Source organism: Engystomops pustulosus, chromosome 5 (genome assembly GCF_040894005.1).
Source record: "Engystomops pustulosus chromosome 5, aEngPut4.maternal, whole genome shotgun sequence".
NCBI classification, from domain to species: Eukaryota; Metazoa; Chordata; class Amphibia; order Anura; family Leptodactylidae; genus Engystomops; species Engystomops pustulosus.
In genome coordinates, this window is record NC_092415.1 from 22,743,902 (window position 1) to 22,765,670 (window position 21,769).

General features: G+C 42.9%; 1 protein-coding gene across 1 annotated transcript in view; it reads right to left on the minus strand.

The window, feature by feature from the left end:
- Nucleotides 1-5,222: 5,222 nt before the first annotated feature.
- TRHR (thyrotropin releasing hormone receptor) overlaps nt 5,223-21,769 on the minus strand; it is a 34,188-nt gene continuing 17,641 nt past the window's right edge. The window contains exon 3 of the mRNA XM_072151324.1: nt 5,223-13,430. Coding sequence (XP_072007425.1) covers nt 13,005-13,430 — 426 coding nt within the window. The 3' untranslated portion in view covers nt 5,223-13,004. The remainder of the gene's footprint in view (nt 13,431-21,769) is intronic.

Genomic DNA, 21,769 nt, shown 5'->3' on the forward strand with positions numbered 1-21,769 from the left:
TACGGTGAAAAAAGTGCAAGAGACTATAAGACACTTCTATTATTGGTGCAGATGGTAAAACGTCCTGAATAGATGAAGCCTAGAATACACGAGGGATGAAGTCCCCTCTTATGACTGTAGTGTGTGATCACCTCTGCTCTTCCATTCATTTACGCATCTAAAACTCCTTTATTGTTCCCTCTGTAACTTTTGTCACGTGCCTGATGGAAGCGGAGCCTTCACGTTATGTAACGCCGTCTATTTCCAGACTGTAATGGAGATTATCATTTGCCTGATGAGTAAGTCCTGGCAGGTATTGTGCAGCTATTAATACATCTCACATCCTTGTTCTAGATATTTACCCTTGTGGCGTCTCTTTCCGGTACGTTGTATCCTTTTATCTTCATTTTTGCTTTCTTTAGCCCCGGGATGGAGCAGGTCATGCAGATCGTCTGCAGTAAATGTCATTTTCTGTGGTCAGAAATGAGCAGATGTAGCAGAGCTGAGCGTATTTTACATATTTTTTTGTAATGTATCAAAGGGTTCACCAACATTCCATAGACTCTTCATATCTCCAGTCTTTAGATTACATTGTCATATATAAGGCTTCTCCCTACTGATGTAATTAAAGAGGTTCTGACCAAATTGTCATCTATCAATTTGGGATCCAATGCGATTTGGAGAAAGAGGGACATTTGGTCCATCTTGGAATGGAGAACCACTCTCTTAGTTGGTTATAGACAAAAATGTTGCCAATGCCCCAGTTCCTCTAAGCCCCTTGTTGGGTGCTGTCCTGCCATCCCGGGAGGTTGGGAGAATGTCCAGGGCTGCCCCTCACTCCTCCGGGTTGCAGCATTTGATCAAAGTCTCTTCAAAGTTTGGTCAGGGAAAAATTGACATTTTCCATCAGATTCCGATCAGTTTGTTCAGTGTTTTACACAATGTACTTGTAATATCTTTTCTATGGTAAAAGATCAAAGAAAAACGTATTGCACGGCACAATGCACTTTTGATGCACACTCATAGACTTGTCTCGTTTGGGATGTTGTTGTCTCTAAAAGGGACTGTAACAAGATTAATTGTTATTTCATATCCACAGGATGACATGTCGAGTGGTGGCCTCCCAACAGCTGCAACTACCACCAATTACAAGACGAGGGTTTCCATTCCCCTGGAACATCAATTCAAGCATAAAATCTGTAATACAGTATCATCCATTTCCAATACAGGCATGGAGAAAGAATGGGGCATCAAGACGAAAACTGTATCTGGGGGAATAGAAACCCCATTCTAGTGATAGTTGGGATCCCAACTGTCGTAACTCTATCATTGATTGGATAGGAGATAACACAGCAGGTTGGACCATTCCAAACTGCAGACCATGTTACCTATTGTGATGAGATCTCTTCACAGAATACAGCACAACCCCTCCCCCCTAAGTAAAGAACGGAAGTTTAACGTATCAATCAAAAATCCCATTGACATAAGTGTTAATTTTATGTCATCCGTTATGGTAGGTTTGGCGGGGATCCGTTGTGCATGCATTTATTTTAAACAGAGGAAAAGTACTGCAGCTCGTAATTTTTTAGGTAAAAAAAACACATGTGCAACGTGGGGCCTGACCATTTTGGTATCGCTGGAGGAAGCCGAGGTCCTGACCACCAGAGTGGCTGGCAATGCGGCCTGGTGAGCAGCGATGATCACGGGGCTTGGTATACAGAGCGGAGGACTCGTCCACAAAGTTTCTCCCAGGGTCAATCCCAATGAGTAGATCCCTGGTGATGGAGGATGGGGAGCTCGTGATGGTGTATAGCCTAATCTAGGGATCACTCGGAGGCACATTGGTGCGGAATAACTTACAGCTTATTGGAAGAGCAAACAGCAGGCAATGGCCTTAAGCATCAGCAGACTTCAGATGGAAGGAGATAGCTGGTCAGAGTGCAGGTCCGCAGGAAGGTGGTTGCTCACAGCCTGGAGAATAGCATCAGGCTGGACTGTTAGAGATGGAGCTGAGTCCTAGTGGTGGACCTCTGTCCTCAGGCCTAGTCTCTTGTGACTGGCTAAGGTGTCAGGCAGCTGGTCTGTGACACATCTGCTTCCTGGGCTGAAACACTGACTCTGCAGCACTGACTACTTACTAAGACTGCTCTGGACCATGTGCTCCCACCCACAAGGGGTTTTATAACCTCCCCTTGTGAGGCGGCAGGCACTTGTCCAACCCACACACTCCTACAGTAATGACAGAGCATATCATTGGTTAGAACAGTTAACTCATGACCTCCCAAGCTGCAGTTACTAAGTTTAGTGTCGGTTCACCAGACAACTCCTGCACCACCTACCTATCCCAAGAATTGGCAGGGGTGTTGCACATGGATAAAAGAACCTGCCTAAACTGATCATTATGGATAACATTAAATTTACATTCATGTCAATGGGATTTTTAATTGATAGATTAAATCAGGTAAGGAACGGAGGTTTGAACATTAGTGTGAACTTACCCTAATTTATGTGGAGCGTAAAATGATGATTCATATCCTGAATCCTTTCAAGCCATAATATAATTAAACATTGATGGTAAGAAGCTCTGGAAACAAATCGTTGACATTTATTTATAATGAATGCTGGGAGAATAAACTTTTCCATTTCACAATCCAATATCTGTGAGACACGCAGAGTTAGTCTGGAAAAGAGTAGACAATAGTTTTACTATTCTTTGTTTTAGACATAAAATCAAGTTTAGAAACCCCTGTGGTCACTACATGACACCCCGGGAACAGCTACACTGATGGGGCGGATGTACCATCAGCAGGAGGGGGCATAGTGAATCCTTTATATGTGTAGTAGATGACAAAGGCTTGTGGACAGAAGTAAACACGTCCTACGGTATGACCTTGTTATCACATTCACAATAAAAAGTTGACTTACTTTATTTGAATTAACTGGCCCCCACCCTGAGCTCCACCCTGAGTGTCATTCAGCGTGTGCTTAAACTTATTTTGGGGTACTGTCCAGGTTCATACTTGTTGTGTATGTCACAGTTAGGGTAAATACACACAGCAGTATGCCCGCAGTCCAGTCACTGTGCACTGGAGAGGAGGTGACCCCTCCCCCTTCATAGAGAAAAGCGGCGCATGGCCTCACACACGGGGAAGGATAGAGCATGTTCTATCTTTTCCCCATAAACGGTGCGGATCGGTGCCACATGTGTGGCATTGCACCACCGCCGAGCCGCCATTGCTATCTATGGGGCCGCAAATTTGCAGCCACATATACAGTGCATCCCCACAAACGGCCCTCTAAATGTACCCTTATTCCGGAGTCCCCACCTTCCCAGATTAGATAGTAATGGTATTCCCTATCAATCAGCTATAATAGGATCTGGTAAGGGGCTTTGAGGGCTCTCATTTTTAGGCTTTATTAAGGGAAATCAACCACTCAAAAAAAAAAAAAACAACCTAGAAATACTCACCTCTGCTCCTCTTGATCTTGATCAAGTCCTCGGCTAAGCTGAGGATCACCTAGAAAAGAAAGGGCAAGTCAGAAGAGGAGCTATCCCCACACATTTCTGCTATAGAGTAGAGCATAGACATGTGGAGGCAACAGCTGATCCCGCATCCTGGTGCCTGTGCTGCAGCTCTGGAGGATGGGACATTCTCAAACAAACTTATAATTAGCAGCACGGAGCGTGGGGAAAAGATGTCCGTTGCTCCGGGCTGCTAATAATGCACGTCTCCGCATGTCCCTCTCCCATGCTGGGAGCATAAGACGTCACGTAAGTGGGTTGAATTCACCCGTCTCATGTGAAGTCACCTCCCTCTCCCAGCATTGGAGAGAGAGAGGTACGTGGGCGTGCATAATTAGCAGCCCGAAGCGCTGGACATCTCATCCCTGATCCCTGTACTGCTAATTATAACTTTATTTTCTAGGGGATTCCTAGTGGAGGAGAGCGACGGGATGAAGAGGAACGGAGGTGAGTACTTTTTGTGTTTTTTGAGTGTTTGTTTCCTTTAAGTCTGTAACAGGTCTTAACAGATACTTTGGGGTAATTCCTGTTGCTTTTGATAGGTCGAATAAAGTTACCTTCTTCAGATTGTGATACCTTTTAATGGCTAACTAGAGTATAAGATGTTACCAGCAAGCTTTCAGGATTTCTTAGATCTCACGCATGGTATAACAGGCTTTCTGCAGTGACACTTTGGGTTACTTTGGAGTTTGATTGGAGCCAAACCAGTATATCTGTTCCAGAAGGAACAGACTCCCAACTTTAGACAGCGCTGCCTCCACCCGGTTGGGTCTCCTCACTACAGTGTAGGGAACTGGTTTGGCTGTGTGAGAGGCTTGTGACTAGGGTCAGGAAGTAAGAGTTCTCCTTACAGAGACTTTGCCATTGAAGGCACTTATAGCCACTGACGCTCCACTTTGGGATTATGGGAAATATAAAAAGATGACATGGAGCCCATGGAAGAAGGGAATGGCTGGGTTCCCCCCTCACCATCCTCTCTCCCAGTATTTCTACTTTGAACTTACCACATCTCAGCTTATGTGTGGAAGATGTGCAGTCTTTGTGTATTAGGTCGGCTGGGTGGGCCCCCTGGCACTCTAGGTCCTGTGGGAGCTGTTATGGCTGTTACATAGGGAGGTACGCCACTGATACGCCTGATCTACAGATAACTCCTAGTTATAAACGGGCCTCTTGGTGCTGATAGTTTACTGTACTTTATATCCAGGCTGCAATGAACAGCTGTAAGAGTTGTAGAAGTTGTCTGCAACGGAGCCTAATTATTCATCCTTTTATGACAACCCATTATTATGAAAATCCAATAGTATATTTTTCTGGAGTTACACTTACAAAATATACCAGTTCTGACATAGATTGTGTGTATATAACCCGGATATAGCTGCAATGCTTGGCAGTGCAGGGCTGGATCAAAGGGGGGGCACCCAGGGCATGCGCCCCGGGGCCCCCACCACTTTGCCCTCAAAGGGGCCCCCCACCAATATTAATCTGGCCCTGTGTCAGTGTGAGGCAGTATGTTACTGGGGACATTGCAGGGTATGGGAAATGCGGCGTCCAGATTTTGGAAAATAAGGGTAAGCAGATCCCAAAAGCTAACGGTTCCATATGTGATCTTCACATCCATCAAGCTTAATAGCCTAGTGTGTGTATATACCTTATATGACTATGATGGTAATAAAGAGTTACCCTTTAACCAGGGAGTATATATACCAAATAAACAGACCAATAACACTGTCATATCTTTATTGTAGCTCATAGCACATACATAAAACCTCCAGGATGTTGGATTTATCACAGTACGCAGCTCTTCATGTCTGCACGTTACACCACACGGCGAGTATTTACAGCAGCGCATCCTCATTACAGCACAAAAATAGAGTTTCTGCCAAAAAATTACTTAAATAATTCAGATCTTGGCAACTATTCAGAAGCTCATCCATTGTCTTGCATTCTTCTCAATCATTAGTCATTCATTTCTATAGAACAGAACTAATACAATTGGCGCCCTCAAAAATCTATTGCAATTCGGCAGGAATCCTCCCCAAGTATTGAATCCGTGTCAAATATGCCAAATCTATATGTATCCAACAGAAGCTTCTGGGCTGTCAGACCGTCAGGAAAGGCTCCAAGTGAAGTAGGATTAACGCATTCATACTGTTACATTGAGTTTGGCTGTTATACAAAACTCTGGCAGAGAGTTATAAATTCTTCTTTGGATTTCGTCTAAAATTCCCTCTCGATCTGGACTTTTCACTATCACTTCTAAAGAGCAGCTCTCACTCTGGAGGACTCGGGTATTACATGACCATCCATTGATTTTATTGTATATGTTGTAATACCACATTCCGCCTGCAGTGGCCACTGTAGAAAAACCCTGGAGTTTTATCAGCGATCATGGCTGATCACCAGCAGATCAACTATCCTTAAGAACTATTAAAATAGAAAAAAATGTAAATATTCTCAAAGGACATCTACCACCAGGATCAAGGTTTGTAAACCAAGCACACTGACATACTGGTGTGCGCCCTTGTGGCAGGATCTGCTCTTATTTTAGCTTCTTATGCCGTGGTTTTTAGAGACTCCAGGCTACTTAGGCGTTAATGGAGCCCCTCAGCTCATTTGCATAATTTTCAAAGTCTTTTTTTCTTAAAAACAAGGACATGGGAAGCTTAAAGAATATCAGATCATGCTAGAGGGGGCACACACCAGTATGTCAGTGTGCTTGGTTTACAATCCTTGATCCTGGTGGTAGATTTCCTTTAACTTTAGATGTCTAGATGTACAGAAATTTATACCAGTCTATACAACAATTTTCAAATATCAATCTTTGTTGTGTGCTAATGCCTTAAAGTAATCCTATTACCAAGAATGTTTTTTTTAGCTGGTGACAGGTTCCAATAAACTATGCTATGCTGATTTTAAACATGCTGATTTTTAATTATTGTATTACTTTATAAAACCTAATTTCACATTACCTGTTTCCCTGCCAGCAGCAAGCTGTGAGTCCCAGGGGAAGGAGGGAGAAGCTGCTGTAGCCTGTGTGTGCCTGTGTCTCAGACTCCTGGATACATCCTTCCTCTCCTCCCCCTTCCATGCCTGCTCAATGCACATGACAGGAATTGGGGAGGGGTGAGTGATCTGTATGAATATGAAGGAGAGGAGACTGATACACAGGCACACACAAGCTTCAGCCGCTCCCCCTTCTTCCTGGGACTCACTACACACCTCTGGCAGGGAGCCAGGTAATGTGAAATGAAGTTTTATAATGTACTGAAATGATTAAACATACTGATAAAGGATCTTTTTCAGTATAGCCTAGGCTATTGGAACACATCACCAGCTAAAACTAACTTTGCTTTAAAATAGATTTTTTGGGGTAAAATAGTACCAATCCTTGGGTAGGTGACCAATATAAGAGTGGCAGTGGCTTAGCTTAATGGGTGCAACAGCTACAGATGCAACCCAATCCCAAGAGTGTTAGAGGGCCCAACAGATGTCCTTAGTAATACAATAATGCACATCCATTCCATGATTGTACCGCAGCATAAAAAAGGCAGATAAAAGGTCATCGATAAGATGTTCAAACTGAGCAACATATAATAAACCAGGAAATCACATTGAATAATAATAATAATACTTCAATCAATGATGTCCACAGTATCACGTGTCACATGTATGTACAAATCATTATCTATACATGAATATATTATCTATACATGTATCCCGAGAATATATTAGACATCTGTCCACATACAAATCAGACCTGCAGTTCCCTACACCAGGGACTCGTAACCTGAGGGTCATTAGAATGAGGGTCATTTGGCACCAAAAATGTAGGAAGTGAGTCCACGATCTTCTATATTGAAGGGGTCATTTATTATCAACTTTCAAACCTGGTGGAATATATTTTTCCTCTTGATGCGCCTTATATATGAAGTGTCAGCGACACAAAATTGGTGCGATTGGTTTTTTTTTGGGACGCAACATTGTGGCACCGCTTGTGAATCCAACACTTTTCCGGCGCTAATTTTCAAACTCGTTTTTGTGCGCACAAGAGGTCGTGTTGGGCTTGTGCTAATATGCAGGAGCCAATACAACAAGAAGACCTGCAGCTAAACCCATTGGGGGGTGGGAGGGGGTGGAGCAGGAGACTTGGGTTCTAACCAAAACTACCCGTATCTATCATTAGACAAGGCAGTCCTGACCATATCTGTGCCCAAACGGAGGGAGAGATAAAGATTGTTCAATCTCATAGAGAATCTGAAGGATTTAAAGGTAGTGTCGGACTGGCCCACCAGAGTACCAGAGGATCCTCCGGTGGGCCCTGGCTCAACCCAACACTGAACCGCAGAGGTCCATCAGAAAACATCACAATTTGGAGGCTTCTAGAGTATATTTCCTGGGGGATAATGAAAAGTGGGCCCCCAAATTGATTTTCTCTGGTGGGACTAAGGAGACCGGGGTTGTCCACTTTCAGCAAATATTTGATATGGTTTGTGTAAGAAAAAGTTGTACAATTTTCCAATATACTTTCTGCATTAATTCCTCACGGTTTTCTAGATCTTTCTTGCTGTCCTTGTATAGAAAGCTTCTAAGTTTACTTCCAGTGGATAGAAATCAAAGACGCTTCCCATAGAAGCTAAACGTAGACGCTTTCTAGAAAACCCGAGCAATGGAGATTGGAAAATTTTTTTGCTTACACAAACCATATTAATTATTTGATGAAAGTGGACTACCCCTTTAAGCCTGGCCTGAAAGCTTCCTCTTTAAAATGCGTAGTCGTCATTTCAAATAATTTTTGATAATGTGTTGGTGGGAGAATAGTTGACTTTTTTGTACTATAATTTATTAGGAAATTCTGTGTTTTTTGGAAAGACTGTAAAGTCCCCCCTAACAAGAGTGAAAGTGACCGCCCGTATCTGTACAGTGAATGTCTATGGCTGATGCCACGTGGCATTTTCAGTCCGTTTTTAAGCATGCGTTTTGACCATTTACCTTGCTTTTGGCTGCTTACAACCTGTTTATCTTTTAAGATAATTGGGAAAAATGGTCAAAAACTGATGCGTTTTTAAACGGACTGAAAACGCATGCTTAAAATAGGACTAAAAACGCCACGTGTGGCATCACCCTATGGAGGATGAATATTGATTGTCGCTGTAAGGGTCACACTCTCCTTAGCCCCTTGCCTCAAATCTCCTTTATAGCTGCGTTCACATGTGACTCCTACATTGCGTTTGACATGTTCTACTACATTTGTGGAGATTTGTGGAGATTTTCCTAATTACATTTACTGTTAACATTTGTGTTTACAAAACACATTTTTAAACACAGTGTTAACAGAAAATTAACCCCTTAATGACCGCTGTGTCAACTTTTTTACGGTGGAGGTTATGGGTACTTCCTTCTGATGCAGTTTAACAGGAAATGATTGCAGATCATCGGGTCCTGCTGCTGCCGATATTGGACTGTGTTATCACACTAACACCTGTGATTAGAAAATTTCCTGGGTGTTTAACCCCTAAGACACCACGGTAGACCATGCAGCGCAGTGTGGCTGCGGATTAGATTGTGGGTGCCAATGGGGACATGCGGCAGCTTGGCGGACCTGGCGTAATAGATGAGCGTTAGGGCATAAGTAGTGCAGTGCATTATAAGAGATTGTAAACTGTACCAAAAAAATACCCCAAAACAATAAGTCTAAAAAAAAACCATATACAAAAAAAATACAAAAAATCACACACATTTTGTATCTCCACACCCGTACCAACCCAGGCTACACAACTATAATGGTATTCATCCTGTACGACATAAAAAGGAACGAAAAACGATGCCCGCATTGCCATTTTTTAATCATCCGTCACACTAAAAAATTATATTACCGTAATCACAATCAAAAAACTTTATGAACCCCAAGTGTATACAAATAAAATCTACAGGTGTTTTTGCAAAAACAAAAAATAAGCCCTCATGCAGGCACATGGACAAAACATTTCAAAAGTTATGGCGTTTGCGAAAAGTTTTTTTTTTACCCCCAAAATATTTCATTATGCAAAGAAAGGTCATTTTTTAATTGAAAAAAAATCAACCCAATAAATTTGGTATTGTATGTGCCCTGATCCAGAGAAAATTTTAGATGTCATTTAGGCTTGATGATAAAGGCAGAGAATTTTTATTAGAAAAATTAGATTTTTTTTTGCAAAGAAAGGGCTACTAAGAGTTCGCCAGTAGGATACATGAAACCCAACATTGTGCCATCAAAAACCACAGTTTGTCCCAAAAAAAACAAGACCCTGTACAGCTATAGTGACAGAAAGATAAAAAAACGTTAGAGCTTTTAGAAGACAATGGTCCACATTTTTTAAAGTGTCTGCGCCAGTTTTGTGTTGCGGCTGCTCTGTGTTCGACAAGGAGGTGTTTAGGTGCTTAGTCGCAGTTTGCGCACATTTATTACAGACATGCGCCACAATTCTGCAGCATGTACAAAGTGCACCAAAAAAAATGGTAACCACTTCCCAAGCAGTGCAGGGGGCGGCAGGTTCATGAAGACCGTGCCCCAGTTTTGAGGAATGTGGCGCCCCCTGCACACAACACAGGCAACTGCACATAGTACAGACTGCACCAGTTCTGATAAATGTGGCCCAATGTAAGTTTCCTCTCCTTAGCTGTTGTGTTGCATTTTGAAACCCACTGTAAATGCCACATGTGAACTGCAGCCTATCTCTCCTGAGTGTTTTAACCCTATTCTAACCTTCCTGTTCTTTCTCTCCCTATAGTTCTCCGTATCTGCTAATACAACAACTTATCTCTGATATTGTCATCTTTCCTTTTGTAGTTCAAAGCAAAAATATTGGATGTGTTTTGGGAGATAAGTTGTTGTGTTGGCTGAAAGTGAGAACTACAGGCAAAAAAAAAAATAACAGGAAGGTTAAAAAAGTAAAAAAAAAACCCACTCAAAATAGAAATAAGGGAGAGGCAGGGGTTGAGGGGGTGATAATCTTTACACCTATAACTAGTGATGAGTGGATCCATTAAAATTCAAAAATGTAAAAAATTTGGCTGCTTGTGCCAAATCCCAACCCAAGCCCCCCACCAGTAACACTATCAATCGGTGCTGGCATAAATACAGGTAGTCAGGTATAACTTTAAAGCCCCTTTGGAGGTCCTCAAGTTCCCTTAATTCTCCTATATGAACTTGTTACTGTTGTACGTACTCAACCTGAGCTCCATTCACTTCTCTGAGGTTGTGGGACATGGATATCCTGGAAGTCTCATAGAAGTACATGAGCCGCTAGTTTAGTGTGTGCGTCAGATCTCCATTCGTATGAGGCACTTTAGGGAACTTACAGGCATTTACTAGACTATTGGACTACCAGCAATGAGGCACTTATTGCTGGTAGTCCAACTGTATTGTAAAATCTCAAAAAATTATTATAATTCTGACTGCCTGTAGCCACCACTAGGGGGAGCTACTGCCTTTCAATAAATAATGGAGTGTGCTCCCCCTGGTGGTGACTATAAAGTGTTATAACAGTATTATATCTTATAACCCAGTGCTATGAGTGACTTCATCAGTAAGGGATCACAACTTTTTTGTAACCGGTGCCATTTTTGGACTCCTGAGTCAGTAAACAATTTGCGGTGTTTTTACTTTACACCTTTCTGATTTACATGCGTTTTTTTTTGTTATTTAAAAAACAGAAGGTAGAACGGATCATGTGCTCCTCATTTTGCAATAGCAGGAAAGTAACTCAACTGATCGTTGATATTTTTTGTCCTCTGCTCATGATTGTCAGCATTTTTACTAACATACAGATGTAGCAGGGCCGTTGTATGCAGCTTTAAGGGTGAGCGGAGTATAAAGAGTGGTCCCCGAAACCTGTTGGCCCCGCCCACTCCCACTGCTGACTCCATCCCAAGTAGCACTGCAAGTAAAATGATGTTGAGAGTTTTCTGTATCATCACCATTCCCCTGCTGCAGCTATGTGTAGAGGCCGGCAGGGTGAGGACATCATCCTGTCCTCCAGCACCTCTGGGGGTTACTAGATGGGGGGGAGCACAATATGTAGGGGAGATGATGGGGGCGCACAGAATGAAATGGAGTTAATGCCACAATATTAGCAGTGTACAGATTCACAGGAAGGTGAGAGGGGCCACAATATGAGGGGAGGATGAGAGGGGCCACAATATGAGGGGAGGATGAGAGGCCACAATATGAGGTGTAGATGAGAGGGGCCACAATATGATGGGAGGATGAGAGGGGCTACAATATGAGAGGAGATGAGAGGCCACAATATGAGAGGGACACAGATTTCCTTTATTAAGAAGTTGAACCTAATGCTGGACCCTAAGGCCATGTTCACACAATGGGGCACATTTACTTACCTGGTCCTGTCGCGATCCCCAATTAGGACGGTCCGACGAGGATGAAGTCCAGCGCGATTCATGAAGATCATGCGCCCAAGTTCCTGCATCCGTTCCCCGCCGAGGTCCGCCGGAGTTCACCTTCTTCTTCCCGGTGCTTGTAAGTGCGTGTCTTGTGACACAATTCTAAATGTAAAATCTGGCGCGTTGTCTGAATCCGTTGGGTTGTCCGTCGGCCAGGCCCCCCCTGATTTCTGTTGCATGCAAGCCGGCGCCAATGCGCTAAATTCCGATCGCGTGCGCCAAAATCTGACCCCCTGCGTCAAAAACCTGGGGCAATTCGGCGCAAAATGGAAATTGTCGGGAAACCCGACGAAAATGCGCTCCGCGGACCCTGAGTAAATGAGCCCCAATGCACCTGAATTGCGTTTTGAAATGCATTCCAAGTGCATTTGGAGTATCTCCATGTGTATGTATTTAGATTGAAATGCTTGGTCCGGTGAGTAGTAACAAGTCCAGGGCTAAACACATCTGCGCTCAGGGAGGAGACACTCCAGATGCGCTTGAATTGCGTTTCTAAACACAACTCAAGTGCACCCTGTGAACATGGCCTTAGGCTGCGTTCATATTAGGTTTTTGCATTAGATTTTAAAACTCATTGCAAACACAAAACACACAAAAACAGTAAAAACACATACATCAAAATAATGATGTATTTTGGGATGGGTTTTGCCCGATGCATTTGCAATGAGTTTCAAAATGCAATAAAAATGCATTGTGTGAACGCGGCTTAAAATGGTACATCCACCAGAATCTATGTCACTGCTGGGCCACCCAGTCTGACCCTGGTTTCGTGTGACACCCACCAGGCGGCACATGGACACATATACGTGTAGCCTGTCAGTCTGTGCCCCAATATCACAAAACCTGCTAAAGTAAAGAAGCTCCGCAGAGTATTAATGGGACTGGCGGATAGGGCGAGTTTGTATCTGTGTAGGACACTAGGTGACACGTTGTGATACAATTTGAGCTCTGCTGCATCTGACAAGTTCCTCCCTGCTACATCTATATGTTACACAGTAGGCTGGTTTACCAGGTTTTTAGATTTTCCAAAATTAAATAATTAACCTTTACCCCCAGCGTTGGGCTATGTACTGCTGTACGTGACATCTGCAGGTAGACAGGTGTCCTCAAAGGACATTTTAGTACCAGACAAGTAGGTGTCGGTCACAGTAATGTCATCCAGCTCTGTGCTGAAATGATCGGGGCTTCCCCCGTTAGACGTCTCCTTGATGACGCTATAATTAAGAGCCACTCCGTAATTAGCCGGCTTCTCCGTTCTCTTCTTCTTGCAATTGCAGAGTTTCTTGAAGGCGGCTCTGAACTTCTGAGACATGAGATTGTAGATCACCGGGTTGATGGCGCTATTCAGGTAAATGCAGATTCTACAGAACAACACAAACCAACTCGCCAGGTACGGCCGCGACAGGAAAGAGTTGACCACGACCAGCGTCCTGTAGGGCATCCACAGGAACGCGAAGAGGATCACCACCACCGCCAACATTTTGGTCACCTGAGGAGGTAAAGGAGAGGATCGGGAGGTTAAATGTGATGGAAAATTGATGGAAAATGTCATGGAAATATTTCATAAATGCTTAATAAAAAATGTGATGTCACATAACTTAGTCACTTTTTGATTGCTAATACCGTATTTTTCAGACTTTAAGACACACAAAAAAATCCTTTGATTTTCTCAGAAATCAATGGTGCGCCTTATAGTCCGGTGCGCCTTATATATGAACCGTACTTACAGACAACAGCTGCCTTGAACTGTGCACAGGTCTGCCACCTGCTGGTCATTCATCCTTATAATCAGGTGCGTCTTATAATCCGATGTGCCTTATACATGAACCTAGACATTTTAGCAGGCATTTATTGATGGTGCGCCTTATAATCCAGTGCGCCTTATAATCTGAAAAATACTATATATATTATCCCATAGGGGACAATTTTGGAAAAGTTGAGTGTTGATTATAGTACAGGGGTAGTCACACATCCCAGGATATCCTATTATTTTAGAATCAAGAAGTTTCATCACATATCTGATACCCCAGCAAGTAAGGGGGAGGAGCCTAACTTTGTAGTTATGTCCAGAACATGGCCGCCATATTGAATCAAGAGCAAGATATTTTCAATGGGAAGGTGGACATCAGATTTACAATACCTCTTGTGGTTCAAAAGTTATCAGCACAGAAAGTTGCAACAACAACTAGGAACGTTCCCTGTGATGCACAGCTATATGACGTATATTCCCTGGTGCGGAACACAGAGATCAAGGCGCCGGATCCAATCGTTATGAGCCAGCATCAGAATCTATTGAGATTCTCTGTGCTGAAAACTTTTGACCCACAAGAGATATTACACATCTGATCCACCTTCCCGTTGCGAAAACTTGCCCTTGATTCAATATGGCGGCTTTCAAGATGGCAGTCATGGTCAAGTTCTCGATCTAGTTTAAAGGATAGGCTCCTTCCCCCATTACTCACCCAGATGTGTTACAAAAAGGTGGTCCTGAGACATGTCCCCCCCCTATGTAATATTGCTCCATGCCTAGAATACACTGGACCCGTCTCTGCCAACACTTCTCCGAACATCTACCTGCAAATCTAACACGAGACGAAGCAACTTCAGTCCAACCAGCAGAATTATGAAGGTGAAGGAATACACTTGTAAATGTGCTGGAACCTTCCGGAACAATGGAGGTAAATAGAGGCTTGTCACAATAGTAATCTCCATAATCACTCACAAATACAATAAAAGCCATGTCCTTGTGCCTGTCCCCGGACCCGCTGTACTGCCTGATACCTTCTGCTGCGCTTCTGTGATATTTGGGAACATAGAAAAGAAGTGTTTAACTATAATGGAGCCATTTTAGACAAAATTGGCAATAAAAATGTAATTAAAGATTATTTCCCACGTTGTTATATTGTAGCTAAGCCCATAAATAGTGTATAACAACCCCACACTACCCTAGGAATTCTGCTACATCCCTGAATAAAATATTACATAGTTTCATAGTTTATACGGTTGAAAAAAGACACTTGTCCATCAAGTTCAACCAAGGAAGGGAAGGGATTGGATGAGGAAGGGATTTAGGGGAAACAATTCTATATAACATAACCATCAATGTTATTTAGGTGTAAAAAGGCGTCTAGATCCCTCTTGAAGCTCTCTGCTGTCCCTGCTGTGACCAGCGCCTGAGGCAGGCTATTCCAAAGATTGACGTTGGTTTCTCCAACTAGAGACTCTAATGTACTTGTCTTGTTTCTTATTTGTGCAGCGGGGTCTCCCACTTCTCTTTGTACTTTGGATAGAGCCTGTTTGTGCTCTCCTCTGAAGGGAGTAGTACACATCATTGTAGGAAATCTTCAGTAACTTGGCAATTTGTCACATGGAATGGCCTTCTTTCTAAGAACAAGAATAAACTGCTGAGTTTCACATGAAAGTTCTTTTTTTCTGGCCATTGTGAGAGTTTCATAGAACAAACAATTGTGATGCTCCAGATACTCAACCAGCTCAAAGACAGGTCAGTTGTATAGCTTCTCTGATCAGCCAAACTGTTTTTAGCTCATGCTTGAACAAGGGTTTTTCGAAGATTTTCTAAACATCCATTAGCCTTCTTACACAGTTAGCAAACACAATGCACCATTAAATAACTGGAGTGGTGGTTGTTGGAAATGGGCCTATATACAAATATGTAGATCGTCATTTACCGCATTAACAATGTATAGAGAGTATTTATGATTTATTAGATTCATTGAAAGAAAATATGCTTTTCTTTCAAAAAGGAAATTTTGAAGTGACCCAAAACTTTTGACAAAGAAAAAATATACAGTCGGTAACGAGTACCTCCAGTCCCGGCTCACACCACAAATGTGGACGACCCCTCTTCTCCTTATGTGCACGGACCGGTCAGGAACGTGACCGTAGAAACAGCAAACAGAAGCATATAGCCATGAGTCCAGCACGAAATGGTGAAGAGGTAAAATAACTTCCTTTTATTTATCAATGATTAAAATCTTCCATAAAGGACATCACAGATGGTGTCACAGACCGACGCGTTTCGACACGACAGTGTCTTTATCAAGGTCTAACACAAACACATATGGACTTACTATTTGAAAACTTTTGAGTAGTAGTGTATGTAACATAAGTGGTTCTCCATAGAAGGGTTCGTGAGGACCTGAACCTATAGTTACCTCTGTGGATATCCTATAAATATCTGTAATCGAGAGAACATTCCCATGGACACACATGTACAGAGGGTTAGCTGCCCGCAGAGTCACCGGTGGCTAATGCATTGCAATTTATAGTAGTAGTAAATTCCACCTGGATGTAACCAAAATGTACTGACTGACATATACAGACCCTGGGAGGACCCTGGGCGCAGACATGACGCCAGACAGGGTAGTAAAGTAAAGTAGCAGAAATCATACAGTGTATTTTTAGTATACAGTATAGCGGTTATAAGAATCATACATCACAGCCTCATACTTTTACGACATTCCAAAAGAGGGAAAAGTTTCTTTTTTTGTAAACTTTCATAATAGAAACATTGGAAAAATCCAGCAATATATTTCCGCAATGTTGTAAAATTACAACTTGTAAACCTAAAAGCATAAATGAACCCAAAAATATCATCTGGGAAGACTATTGTACATACATGGAAAAAATTCAGGGAATGCCCTCAAACGTATTGAATAAGCGGCACATACAATTTAAACTATTGTATACCTTAAGCAAGTCTTGTTAGCATACATTGCACGCTCCATTCTACTTCTCTCAGGCCCTTTTCACTGTTAGGATTCCAAGGAAGCTGTCTTTAGGTCAAAGACTTTGACCGCAGAGGGGGCGTGTCTACAATCTGCAAAAGACTCCCATGAAGGAGCCAGCAGCAATTTTTGGAGAGACTAAAGCAACAGAGACTCACAGAGGACGCCGGTAATGTTGACCATCTATGCCTAATGTATAGTCAAAATTTGTTTTCTGGGTGGAGGAACACTGTAACTATAATATTAATAGCTAAAATAGTGATGTGTCCAAAACTGGAGTTCAAAATATTCACAAGCTAAAAGCTAAACAGGAAGAAAGATTACTGCAGGCGCAGAGGTGGGATCAGGACAGGAAATTGACAGGTTTAACAGGATAAAGAATTCTGCAGGGGCGGGATCAGGACAGAAAGGTCAACAGCTAAACAGGAAGAAAGAATTAAGCAGGGGCGGGGTCAGGAAAGGATGATCTAAGGCTAAACAGGAAGAAAGATTTCTGCAGGGGGAGGATCAGGACATGAAAATCAAAAGCTAAACAGGAAAAAAGATTTCTGCAGTGGCGGGATCTGGACGGGAAGCTCAAAAGATAAACTGGAAGAAAGATTTCTGCAGGGGCGGGATCAGGACAGGAAGATCAAAAGCTAAACAGGAAAAAAGATTTCTGCAGGGGTGGGATCAGGACATGAAAATCAAAAGCTAAACAGGAAAAAAGATTTCTGCAGGGGCGGGATCTGGACGGGAAGCTCAAAAGATAAACTGGAAGAAAGATTTCTGCAAGGGCGGGATCAGGACAGGAAGATCAAAAGCTAAACAGGAAGAAAGATTTCTGCAGGGGCGGGATTAGGAAAGGAAGATCAAAAACTAAACAGGAAGAAATATTTCTGCAGGGGCGGGATTAGGAAAGGAAAATCAAAAGCTAAACAGGAAGAAAGATTTCTGCAGGGGCGAGATCAGGACAAGAAGATAAAAGGTTCCTAACCTGCTAGTTCCTGTTGAAGTGTTCTCCTGTCTTTCTGCCCACCTTAGTTATGACCCTCGTTGACCTGGGTACGGAGTTCTCTATCGGTTCTGCCTGCCCTAACCTATCGCCTGGATATTCAATAACATCAAGCTCTGCCTGCACTGGCTTTGGTTTGTTTGTTAGCTACCTTTGGTATAATGCTTTGGAAGACAGTGAAGACAGTGACCCCCTGGGTGAGCACTACCCCAAGAGGTAGCGACATTGCGTCCTTGTCGTAGAAAAGTCCAGATACCTTTACAAGAGTAAAAACCAATGGGGACACTTGGTTAGTTGACAAACCAAATCCAGTAAAGTGACCCAATACATTCAATACAGGTAAATTTTAGATGCGTCATAAACATACAGTATAAAGAACCATTGGTTAAAAGTTACATGAAGAAATCGGTAACAAATCCAAATGGTCTGCGTGTGACCCCACGGTACAAATATAATAAAAAAAACTAGCGATGGAATTTCAGAATTTTTCCTGGTAATTCTATTTGGTGACCATTACAGTAAATGTTAGTGAGGACATCATTCATGAAATCTCAAAGAAGCTTTTAGAGTATATACAAATTCTTTTCCCGAGGTGTAATGTATACAGTAAGAATTAACTCTGCCAGTACAAAGGTGTCGTGATGTATAAGCTACAACTAATGAATCCGACGCGGCGTGACATAGAAGAGGTATGACCATATACAATGTAAGAAGAAAAATAATTAAAATAAGAAAACATTTATGTAACGGGGTAAAATGATTGGTTCTGTAAAGGTCACGTTTCATATATACTGTATAGACTGGTATAACTGGGCTAATGCTCACTCGCTGTGTCTGTGATGACGGGACGTGAAAATTGTCACATCACGCGCTGACTACACTGCCGGGGACGTAACGCTGGGCAATATATTGATATATGATCCACGGGATTCCAAAAATAAGTAAAAGGGTTTTCATAAAACTATTTAGTAGATGTGTCAGAGTTGTCCAGAAACAATTGGGACTTTAATAAAAAAGGACAAATAAAAATGTATCAAATAAACTATAGAGACAAAATACACTCCTGCACCTGACCATCTGTACTATAGCACTAACGGAAATCTACCATCACAATCCATCATGATAAATCCGGGACACTTACTCATAGATCCAGGCACCGGGACTGTGGTAATCTTCTTATACTTGTTATTAATGTTTCATTGTGGGTAAACATTGATCCCTGGCCATGTGATGTCACACAGGTGCACGGCTTGTTATATCCCAGGTCATGTGATGTCACACAGGAGCACGGCTCGTTACATCCTTTGTCATGTGATGTCACCCAGGTGCACAGCTCATTACATCCCTTGTCATGTGATGTCCCACAGGTGCACAGCTTGTTATATCCCTCGTCATGTGATGTCATGCCCTCGTTACATTAGTTCTGATTACTCTCTGTGATATAATAAGCAATGCTTCTGTGGTACATCACATGATCAGGGATAAAAAGAGCTGTGCACCTTTGTGACATCACATGACCAGAAATATAACAAGCTATGCGCCTGTGTGACATCAAATGACCAGGAATATAACAAGTTGTGCACCTGTGTGACATCACATGACAAGGGATGTAATGAGCTGTGCACTTGGGTGACATCACATGACCAGAAATATAACAAACCATGCGCCTGTGTGACATCATATGACCAGGGATATAAAGAACTTCGCACTGGTGTGACACCACATGATCAGGGATGTAACAAGCCATGCCCCTGCGTGACATCACATGACCATGGATATAACGAGCCGTGCACCTGTGTGACATCATATGACCAGGGATATAACGAGCCGTGCACTTGTGTGACATCACATGACCAGGCATATAAAGGGCAGTGCACCTGTGTGACATCACATGACCAGGCATATAAAGGGCAGTGCACCTGTGTGACATCACATAATCAGGCATAATCAGGGTTTCTATCCACAGGAAGTAAACAATGAATTTTCCTGTTGGTTTAGAAAACCACAAGGAACTTATACAGAAATGATATTGGAAAATCTTAGAGCTTTTCAGTACACAAACAATAACAATTATTTGCTGCACATTTTGCGTTTTTTTCCAATCTGTGGCTGCATTCACACTACAGTATGGGGGACGTATATACGGCCGACGTACACTTCTATGGGCTTTCGGCGCCCTACGGGAGCGGTACGGTGCCGCGGCCATATATCGCTATGGAGAGGGGCAGGGGTGAGCTGCGCTCACCTCCTCCTCCTCTCCCCGCGCTGCCGCGAGCCCAACCGTGCTACGGTGCGGCGGGCTCACGGCAGTGTAAATTTAGCCTGTCTTGTATATTCTTTACAACCTGGGGGCCAGTCATATTGGGCTCTATAGCACCTAGCACATTGAAGAGTCATGTAATCCTGCACTCAAAAAGGTCGGTCCTTCATTTCTAAAACCAGGACCATAGGCACAGTGCACAAGATACATATCCTATGCTTTTGGAGTTATGCCTTATTCATGGTCCATGCACCTAGAACCTGGCTTCTGGTATCATTTTAAAGATGAGAATCTCAGCTGTGACCTGGACTACTGGCTGCGGGCACCAAACCCCTGGAGGGACTAGTGTGGATTGCTGTCCTCTTTCTTGAATCTCCGCTGTGAAACATTTTCTGTACTGTAGGACAAGAGATATGGGCAGCTAAAGACATAGGGGCAGATTTACTTACCCGGTCCAGTCGCAGTCCAGCGGCGCGTTCTGTGACGCTGATTCGGGTTCTTCCGGGATTCACTAAGGTCGTGCGCCCGATGTCCACTAGGTGTCGCTGCTGCGCTGAAGTCTGCTGGAGTTCACTTCCTACGTCTCGATGTATGTGAATGCTATTTTTGTGACACAATTTTTTTTTTCAATTCAGCGGTTTTTCCGAATCCGTCGGGTTTTCCCACAGCCACGCCCCCCGATTTCTGTCGCGTGAAAGCTGGAAAAATCGGAGAGAATCTTAAAAATTCGGGAAAACTTGGTGGAAAAGCGCAATTCGGACCCTTAGGCCCCTTCCACACTGGCGTTTTTCACGCGCGAGTTCTGCGCGTGCATTTGACGCGCAGAACTTGCATTGCACTCTGTCCCATTGTATTCAATGGGTCTTTCTTCACTAGCGTTGGTTTTCACGCGCGTGCTTGCGTTCGTTTTCACGCGCGTCAAAATCGCAGCATGCTCTACTTTTGGGAGTCACGTGCGTTTTTCCCGCCCCATTCAAGTCTATGGAGATGCATCAAGAACGCATTGCACTCGCAATCATTGCAAGTGCAATGCGAGTGCAATGCGTTTTAAACGTAAGGGTTGCTAGGTGACCAGTATAACAGTATTTCCCCTGCTCGAGAACGATCATTTAATTAAAAAAACACAATGAAGAACAGTGAAGAATAGAATAAAAACAGTGAACACAGGATCATTTAAGAGAAAAACACAGTGCAGAACACAGTGCAGAATAGATTACAGATGTTCGGCACATCTGCTTACTTGTCGGGAGATACGCGCGGAACGGTGCGCCCAAAATAGCATGTGAAGAACAATATATATGTGTGAAGAACACATTGCAGATGTATTTAAACATCTGCAATGTGTTCTTCACACACATATATATTGTTCTTCACATGCTATTTTGGGCGCACCGTTCCGCGCGTATCTCCCGACAAGTAAGCAGATGTGCCGAACATCTGTAATCTATTCTGCACTGTGTTCTGCACTGTGTTTTTCTCTTAAATGATCCTGTGTTCACTGTGTTCACTGTTTTTATTCTATTCTTCACTGTTCTTCACATCTGCTAACTTGTCGGGAGATAATATACACGGGGAACAGTGAAGAATAGATTGCAGATGTTTGCAACTTATCAGAAGACATTATTTTTCAATTAAATAACACATTTTAATCCCAAACCATGGTCCCTTTGAAAAATGCTCAAGTCTCCCATTGACTCGCGCGTGAAAAACGCGCCGAAAACGCAAAAAAACGCTAACAACACGCGCGTGAAAAACGCAAAAACGCTAATTACTCCAAGGAAAAATGGAACAAAAATGCAGCCAAAAACGTCAGTTTTTCACGCATT